The sequence below is a fragment of the Capricornis sumatraensis genome, chromosome 19, assembly GCF_032405125.1.
Source record: "Capricornis sumatraensis isolate serow.1 chromosome 19, serow.2, whole genome shotgun sequence".
Taxonomy (NCBI): domain Eukaryota; kingdom Metazoa; phylum Chordata; class Mammalia; order Artiodactyla; family Bovidae; genus Capricornis; species Capricornis sumatraensis.
In genome coordinates, this window is record NC_091087.1 from 65,001,964 (window position 1) to 65,011,882 (window position 9,919).

The window sequence follows — 9,919 nt, forward strand, 5'->3', positions numbered from 1 at the left end:
ACTGATGCTTTTGAACTGTGGTGTTGGAGAAGACTCTTGAGAGTCCCTTGGACTGCAAGGATATCCAACCAGTCCATCCTAAAGGAGATCAGTCCTGGGTGTTCTTTGGAAGGAATGATGCTGAAGCTGAAACTCCAGTACTTTGGCCACCTGATGTGAAGAGTTGACTCATTGGAAAAGACTGTGATGCTGAGAGGGATTGGGGGCAGGGGGAGAAGGGGACAACAGAGGATGAGATGGCTGGATGGCATCACCGGCTCGATGGATGTGAGTCTGAATGAACTCCGGGAGTTGGTGATGGACAGGGAGGCCTGGCGTGCGTCGATTCATGGGGTCGCAAAGAGTCGGACACGACTGAGCGACTGAACTGAACTGAACTGAACTGATCCCGCATTGGAGGCGGACTCTTTACCGTTTGATCCCCAACCAACAGAAATCGGGATTCTGTGTGCCGTGGGGTTAGGAAGTTAGGCAGGGCGGGTAGGGGTGAGGGCGGTGTGGCATGGGTAGGAAGGCGGTGTGGCATGGGTAGGAAGCAGGGCCTAGAAGCACAGGGATAGTGCTACGCGAGGAGCGTAAGAGGACTGAGGCAGCGAGGACGTGCGTAAGGTCTGGGCTCAGCAGGGTGCCGAGCGGAAGGGGCGTGTCAGGGGCGGGGCTTATCAGGGAGAGGGGAGTAGTGCCCCCCCACCTCCTGTGTCCCCAGAACATGCGCAGACGATACTCCTGCCGTGTTGTGAGGCTCGCGAGGTCCGACCTCGCGTCGCCTCGCTTCCCCTCACGTCTCCTCACCGCGCTTCGCGTGTACGCCTGGCTTCGCCGCACCGGACGAATCATGCCGCGCACGCCCTTGCTCTGCGTGTTTCCCCGCCGCCATGTGACCCTGCTGCTCCTGCTGCCTGGCCTGCGCATGGCCCACTCGGAGCCTCCGCGCCAGCGCCCGGTGTCGACCATCGTGAGTTGGGGCCCATTCTCCCGGGCGGCGAAGGCGGGACGCGGCGGGCGGAAGCGCGTGGCTTAGGCGGGAGCGCCCCGACGGGTGGAGGCAAGGAGGACGCGGCCGCTGCTCGGGTGGGAGGCTCGGGTGGTCCGGAGGGCTCGGAGGCCCCTGGGGAGCTGAGGCGCCGTCGCGGTGAGGGCGCTGGGGTTGGGCCTGAGGCGCCGGGAAGCGGGGACCTCGAGGAGCGCGAGGGCCTCAGAGAACCGGACCTTCGTCGTCGGTACCGTTTTGGGCGCGAAATCCGAGGGGTAGAGCCGTCGTTGCACCTCAGAACATCTCCCACTTTGATAGCGCCCTAAATTGCCGAGACCTAGCATTTTTCCCTAAAACGTAGGAAATCGCGGGCAGTGTGTAGCTTCCAGATTTTAAAGGTCAGGCGGCACCTTGCGGAGGAAAATGAATTTTCCTCAGAAATCTCTCCTGGGTCACCTAGGAAGGGAGTTCTGCTTTTTAGGTGTCACCGGGCCCCCAGGTCGAGGACCACAGCCAAACTCCTCAAAACGTTTGAAGCAGTTTTCCACTTAGGAAGCCGCCCTCCTAACAGCGCTGTTGATCTCCTGTTCCAGGAGGTGGCTATTGCCCTCGTGGTGTTCTTCACCGCCTTCTTAACCCCACGTGGGTACGTGCTGAGCAGCCTGGACCAGTTCAGAAGAGAGTAGTGCAAGAAGATGTGGAGCAGCTGTTAACGTCCAGCAACTTTCAGAAAACGCTGTGGCCTCTTTAAATGAGTAAAAGTGCTTAGTTGAGTTGATGGTGCAACCATTGTGGGTGTTCACTTTCCTGACCATATGCTTATGGTAAATATTTTGCACTTTTTTAGTATGGTGCATTAGAGAAAGAGTGTGCCGTCATTTAAAAATGTTAAATAAAACTGAAACACTTGTTTATGCTTGCTATTATGTGTGATTGCAGGTTATTTTCTAAACATCGTGAAAGCTGATGAAATCTACTGAATTAAGTACGGTTGACCTTTGAAAGGTGGGAAGGGAAGGGTTGGGGAGAGGCAGGAGTGGAGGGGAGCAGGGGAATTAGAATGCAGATCCTTTATGCAGTCGGAATTTCAAAGGTAACCTTACAGTCTGCCCTCCAGTATCAGAGGTTCCATAGTCAAGGAGTCGACCAGCGTCGGATCCTGTAGTACAGAGGATCCTGTATGTAGTACATATTTACTGGGAAAAAAAAAAAGCTTCACATGTTGCACTTTCCATGGTGGTCCAGTGTTTAAGGTTCCTGGAATTCCAATGCAGGGATGCAGTTTCACCCCTGGTCTCTGAACTAGAATCCCACATGTGGCTAAAAAAAAAAAAAAACTCCATGTAAGTGGACCTGTATTGTTCAGGGGCGAATTGTACAATAATGAGAACTTTAATGAATGATCAGTCTTACTGAACTTTTTTCTTCTCTGACTTGAGGTTTATGAGCTTTAGCTTCTAATGTATGCCTCCACATACTCCAAATAATAGCAAAGGACTGGCCTACATTTGTGTTAGCTGGGAAAGAATATTGAACAGAGGAGTCTTTAACAAAAAAATGGAGCACTTAATTTTATGAACCACTTACTTCACATGTATTTATTGAGTATTCTCATGGAATAATGCTGCAGGAAAATGGTAGCTCCTTTTGGTGAACAGACTGAAATGGTAGCTCATTTTGGTGAACGGACTATTGCCCTGTCTTGTTAGTTAATTTTACATGCATAAGGTGTCACGTTCAAAGTATAGTTGATTCTTGTTACTTGGGTAATTTTATTCTGTAGTCACCGTGAATGCTGAATTAGCAAATACTGAACCACTGCTCCTAGGGGAAATAGAGGGTTAGGTTCTTGTGAGCCTCTGGTCACAATATATTAATATTTCGCCACCTATCAATATATATTGTGCTTCCCAGGTGGTGCTAGGGCTAAAGAACCTGCCTCCCTTGCAAGAGGTGCAAGAGATGTGAGTTCAATCCCTAGGTAGGACAGATTCCCTAGAGTAGGGAATGGCAACTCATTCTAGTGTTCTTGCCTGGAAAATTACATAGAGGATCCTGGCTGGCTTTGGTCCATGGGGCCGCAAAGAGTGGGGTACAACTGAGCGACTGAACACTTTGTCAGCATATAACCTTATATGTCTTTCTGTTTAAGGATACCTTAGTTTTAATCTAATTTTTTTTAATTAACTTTTTTCAAATATAGTTAATTTATAGTGTGTTCATTGCTGAACAGCAAAGTGCTTCAGTTATATATATATATATACACATTCTTTTTCATGTTCGTTTTCATTGTGGTTTATCACAGTATATTAGTTCTCTGTACTATACAGTGTTGCTGCTCCTGCTAAGTTGCTTCAGTCGTGTCCGACTCTGTGTGACCCCATAAACAGTAGCCCACCAGGCTTCCCTGTCCCTGGGATTCTCCAGGCAAGAACACTGGAGTGGGTTGCCGTTTCCTTCTCCAGTGCATGAAAGTGACAAGTGAAAGTGAAGTGCCTCAGTCGTATCGGACTCTTAGCGACCCCATGGACTGCAGCCTACCAGGCTCCTCTGACCTCGGGATTTTCCAGACCAGAGTACTGGAGTGTGTTGCCATTGCCTTCTCCCACTATACAGTGTAAAACCTTGTTTATTCAATCTATATATAATAGTTTGCTTGGGGGTCATTTTAAACAGTGAAATTGCCAACAAAAATATAAAAAATGTGATGCTAGGTTGATCATTGCAAGGATGCTTGTTTTCAGTGAGTCAAAACAGGAAGGTAGAACATAGTCTTGTTTGACCTTAGCCTTGAGCAATTCAAATTTTTCACCACTCCTGCATGTCTGTGAATGTTGTGAAAGTGTGAGTATTGATTTGGGGATTGCAAATCAATTTTAGAAAGTAGGGTTTGCAAATACAGACTCTACAAAAAATGTGAATCAAGTGGAATTTCTTGGAGGAAGTCCTGCTCCTATTTGTGATATGTTTGAGGAATTTTTATTTTGAAATTTTAAGAATTTGCAGTATGTTCTTTTGGGAAGAATTAGTTTGTAGAATGGGCTTCCCAGGTGGCGCTAGTGATAAAAGAACCTTCCTGTCCATGTGGGAGACTTAAGAGATGTGGGTTCAATATCTGGGTTGGGAAGATCCCTTGGAGAAGGAAATGGCAACCCACTCCACAACTCTTGCCTGGAGAATCCCATGGACAGAGGAGCCTGGCAGGCTATGGTCCATAGGGTTGAAAACAGGCACAACTGAAGTGACTTCGCGTGCACGCACAAAGTGTGTAGAAACTTTTCATTTCTTCAGATTAAATTTTTGTGGAATAGTTTAAAATGTGAGTTTGGGGAATAAGTGACATAGTTCAACTTGATTTAAAAGTGAAATTTGCCAATAAACTAATGATTTTCTTGGTGAGACAGCCAGTTATAACATTTGACAGTGATATCATTGAACTTTATCAATAGAATTTTATCTATATCAATAGAACTTTCACTGTTTCTTAGATGAGTACTTTATTGGCTAACATCTAGTAGGTATGAAGTTCTAGTATTTGATAAAATAGCTAATCATCAGCATATAGATACAGTGCCTATCTATTTCATCTCCATAGCCAGATTTAAAATTTCTCGAGGAAGTGTGAGGTATGACAATTTTTTAATCCTTAGATGTGGCATAGTGGATAAATAAAAATATTTACTCTTTGATCAAAAGACTTAAATTGGTCCTTCAATACACAAGCATTTGGTGAGCATGTGGTCTGTAGATAGGAAAGCAGTTCTTACTGTTTTTCTAACATTTAGCTCAATGCCTGGCACATGTTCTAAGCTCTTATTTTGTTTTAAATATATCTGTTGAATGGTTAAACTGCTGATAAGACAAAGGGTTCATCTTGTCAAATTCAGTCTTTTCTAGTAGTGGCTGTGTGTAATTCTGTGTTGAGGAAGATTATAGAAGAAATGGAATAATTTTAGTCAACAGTATAAGTAAAATGTAGCATTTATATTGACTAAGCTTGTCAGTTTTTCCTTGATAGGTTTTGGCAAATTTATAGAAATTATAAGTTCAGGTCTTTAGACAGAGACTTATAAATCATTTGTAATGTTTATAAGCATGATGAACACAATATTTGTAAGCATGATAAATACAATATTTGTGGTAAATATTTGTGTCAAAGATTTTTACAAGAAAGCTTGATAATTATGAAATACTTTTATTCTGAAAGATTGAGGTAAGCCATTTTTCAATACAGAAAAACCATTTTTCTCCAAAGTTCCATTTATTTTTAAAGTTCTGTTGCTATGGCAGGTTGCTGAATTTGGGTAAATCGTTTTACTTCTGGAAGGCTGTTTCCTTTTCTGTAAAATGAACAGGTTGACCTAGACCAGTGATTTTTAACTTTTTGCTTTATTCAAATCAATATGTCATCGTTGAAAGATTCTCTGGCCTACTGTGTAAGCAAGGCATTAAAAATTTTTTTTGAACAGTAACCTAAGATTAGTCAGAATTAAACTTTATAAATCAAGTATTGATTAAAATTTATCCTGTGTATAATTTATGCACATATACATAAACATGTACATTCAATACGATGTTTGAGTAGGCCCATCATGGGGCAAATCACTTCTATAATGTCATACTCATTTAGTCAGCCTACACTTTTCTCAGCTTTCTTACTTCATTGTTCTCACACTTTACTTGTCCTCATTTGGACTTCTACTCCATTCTCTTCTGTGAGGAACCTGCTGTTTTCCCTTTTTTACTTATCCAGCCTTTCCACCTTACCCACCTGATTTAACTGTTCTATTGCCGATACCTTTAACTTTGCCCTTCTATCCTTTTGTTCTTTTGCCTTCCAAAATACAAATCCTGTATCAGTCTTAGTTCCTCGATTTTGGCTTGGGCAAGAGCAGCAAGGGAATCAAAGAATTGCACTATTACTGCTATTAGAAATTCACTGTCTCCAAACTTATAAGCCTGCAGTGCTTCTTGAAATTCCTTTCTCTTTTTCTTTACTTTTTATGATAGGGGCCATTTTAAAACTTCAAGTTGGTGAGATGCTATACCACCTACTTCCCTGGTGGTCTAGTAGCTGAGAATCCACACTCCCAGTGCATGGGGCCCAGGTTCCATCCCTGGTCAGGGATGGAAACTAAGATCCCTCATGCCAAAACTAAGAGTTTGCATGCCACAACTAAAGATCTCACATACTGCAGTTGAGACTAGGTACAGCCTAAATAAATGTGTATCCTTTTAAAAAAATTAAATCTTATGTTATCTCCATTTAGCACATTAGCCTCCTACTTAATTTCAGTGGACTACCTCATCTCCTGCTTCACAGAGAAAGTTGAATCCTTAATTTTTGCCTGAAAGTCAAAGTGTAGTTGCTTAATCCTGTCTGACTCTTTGTGATGTCATGGACTGTAGACCACCAGCTCCTCTGTCCATAGAATTCTCTAGGCAAGAATACTGAAGCGGATTGCCATTCCCCTCACCAGGGGATTTTCCCAGTCTAGGAACTGAACCTGGGGCTCCTGCATTGCAGGCAGATTCTTTACCGTCTGTCACCAGGGAAGCTCAGTTTTTGCCTGCCTTTCTACAAGTGTAATTGAATCCAACCCATCTTTCCTGTAATTGCAGTGAAACAATTACCATTCTAAGGCTGATCCCCTATCCTCTGCTCTGGGTCCTACATTTTTCCTACCCTATATTAGGCTATAGCAGTTGTCTAACTTAGATTTCTCTTTACTGATTCTATGTCATGGTAATTTAAATATCCCCAACTTTCATTCTTTAAGAAAGGGGAAAAAGCCCTTCTACCTTCTTTAACATAAGCATCCAAGTTTTTGGTAGCTTTCTCAACTTCTGCTCCACCGATTGAGTTATCAATTAACTGAACATTTATTTCTACTCATTCCATTGATATTTCTACCGAAGGTCATCAGTAGCTTTGGCACTAAATCTAGTAGATAGATTTTAGTCCTTTCCTTTTTGAATATTTGGCATTTATTTACTCTGTTTTTGAAATAATCTCTTCAATGGTATTATACTTATCACAGACTTATTTTTCTCCCATCAATTTGTTTTTTCTTAGACTTAGCCTCCTTCCCCTTCTGCTTAAAATTCCTTCTCTTGTGTGTTCTCACCTTTGGATGGCTTCAGGTACTTATTGATTATTCCCAAATCTGTCTTTTTGTCCTAGATCTTTCTTCTAAAATCCAAGTAGCTGTTTTTGTCTGCCTAGTATTTCCTCTTTGATAATGTGTAGACACTTCAGATTAAAAATACCCAATCCTGAAATCTTTCTCCCTTCAAATCTGCTATTCATCCTGTGTGCATTTATTCATTCAGTATTTGAGCACCTCCTGTATATCACAGTACACTGTGCTAGGTACTGGATATATACAAGAGAAATAAAGTCACTGTCCTAACAGTCTAGAGGAGGAAATACATAATCACAAATAAGATATGAAGGGAGGGAGATATGAACCAGGAAACCAAACTTAAGTTGGGGGAGGGGAGTCACTGAAGGTATGTTTGCTAGAATGATACTTAAGTTGAGACCTAAAGACAAAAGGGTGAAGTGAAGGGTGGGGAAGGGGATGAAAATATCAGAAGAAACATAGCGTATGAGACCCTCAGGAGACCAAGATCTTAATATTTTATAGAACTGAGGAAAGCTACATAGCTTAAAATGCTGTGAGTGAGACAGAAAGTGTTGTGAGAAGATGATGAGAGAGTAGGTGGGAACCAAATCATAGATGGCATATAGTCCATATTTGAATTAAATTTTTTTTATTATACATACATGTGTGCGTGCTAAGGCCCCCTCAGTCGTGTGCAACTCTGTGCAACCCACCAGGCTCTAATGTCCATGGGATTCTCCAGGCAAGAATACTGCAGTGGGTTGCCATGCCCTCCTCTAGGTGACCTTCCTGACCCAGGGATCGAACCTGGATCTCTTTTGTCTCCTGCATTGGCAGACGGGTTCTTTACTTCTAGCTCCTCCTGGGAAGTCCATTGTATGTACAGGAAAGCTATTAAAGGATTTTGGACAGGAAAGTGATAGACTCTGGTTTTAGGAAGATAATGCAAGTAATTTAGGCTTATGAAAGTAAGTGTAACAAGTGAATCATGTTTGCCTTGAATCTGAAAAGTAAGATACCATGGTCTATCAGCTGCCTATACCAGAAATAACCATAGGAACCCTCCTTAACAGTTTTTTTCTTTACTGTAGTTCTAATCTTAAAAAAGTCTTACTAATTGTACATTTTAAACTTTTCTTACATTTAACTTTCATCCAGCTGCAGCTTCACCTCTTAACTATCTTAGCTGTGCTGTAGTTATATTCAACCGCTCATATTTTCATATCCCTATCACATGAATATATGAATCTTCAGAATGCCTCCAGCCTTTGCATGGACTCTCTAGAATGCTTTCCCTCTTATTCTACTCTTTGCTTCTCCAGTTTCCATTTTGGCTTGGAAAATTTTTACTCACTTCTATTTCTTTCTCAAGTCTCAGATTTAATGTTCCTTTGGGAAACCTGTGTAGCCTTCATGTTCTTATGACATCCTCAGCTTACTCTTAAAATAGATATGGTCTCTTTATAAACCTATCTACTTCTGGTTCAGTTTTACTTCTAGATTGCAGTCTTTTGAGGTCCCAAACCAAGTCAAGGGAGGTTCACCCACTTGTCTGATTGCTTTCCTCCCTCTGCATTCCCTACCTTAGTTGACTCTGCACTTCAGCCCCTATCCCCCTGCCTCTGAGAGGCTGTCAAAATCACTTCTCAACCACTTCTTCCAGAATTGGAAAATGCAGGACTTACTTCTCTTAATCTCTATATTTATCAGTTTCTGGCCTGGCAATTCTTCAATGTCTGTTTATACCTTAAAACAGTTTTTGTTTTTTTTTTTAAATTTTGTTCTACTGGTCTAGTTGCTTGTCAGAAATACTAGTCTGACTTACCTGTTCTGCTGGTTCTAGAGGTGGAAGTCCCTAGAGTATACTTTGCAGTATATAAATATATAATTTTCCAGATTTGACATATTAATCTGTTTTTTAAATTATATAAAATAGAAAGGTACCTGTATATAAGAAGAATAGAGAATTCAAAATAATCTCCAGTTGTTTAAAAAGAACTTTAAAAATTATTTATTTAGTTAGTTATTTTTGACTGTGCTGGGTCTTTGTTGCTATGTGCAGGCTTTCTCTAGTTGTGGGGAGTTGGGGCTACTCTAGTTGCAGTGTGTGAGCTTCTCATTGTTGTGACTTCTGTTGTGGAGCATGGGTTGTAGGTACTCAGGCTTCAGTAGTTGCGGCTTGGGGGCTCTAGAGCATAGGTTCAGTACTTGTGGCACATAGGCTTAGTTGCTGTGTAACATGTGGGATCTTTCTGAAGCAGGGATCGAACCAGTGTCCCTGCATTGCAAGATGGTCTCTTTAACTCTTAACCACTAGGGAAGCCCCTTAAAAAACTTTTGATTGAAGTACCACATACATAAAGGTGTGTAAGTTAATACAAAATAATTTCACAAAGTTAATACAAACAAATTTAATACAACTATGTAACTGACACCCAGACCAAGAAACAGAATATTACCAAGATCCAGGCAGCCCTTGTGCCTGCTTCCAGTCATTAGCCCCTAAAGATAACCCCTATTCTGACTTCTAACAGCATAGATTAGTTTTGTCTGTTGAAACTTTACACAAATAGAATAGTACAGAATGTATTATTATGTCTGTCTTAATGATGTTATGTGTGTGAGATATATCCATATTGTAACTTAGGATTTATCTTAATAGGTTTATTGTGTGTGGGATGAGATTAGATAAAGAAGATGGGCCAGCACACTTTAAAGTAAATCTAGAGAAAAACTCAGACTAAATAAATAAATAACAATAAATTATAGAAGGCCTATACCTACATACATTGTGGTGAAATCTGAGAAGACAAAGGAT

The 9,919-nt window shown here is 41.6% G+C and overlaps 1 protein-coding gene across 1 annotated transcript; it reads left to right on the plus strand.

Annotated features, from left to right (window-relative positions):
- The first annotated feature begins 835 nt into the window (after nucleotides 1-835).
- Nucleotides 836-1,659, plus strand: COX8C (cytochrome c oxidase subunit 8C). The gene is made up of 2 exons (XM_068990988.1): nucleotides 836-955; nucleotides 1,567-1,659. Exons 1-2 carry the CDS (start codon nucleotides 836-838, stop codon nucleotides 1,657-1,659), a joined length of 213 nt encoding a protein of 70 aa, XP_068847089.1.
- The last annotated feature ends 8,260 nt before the right edge of the window (nucleotides 1,660-9,919 follow it).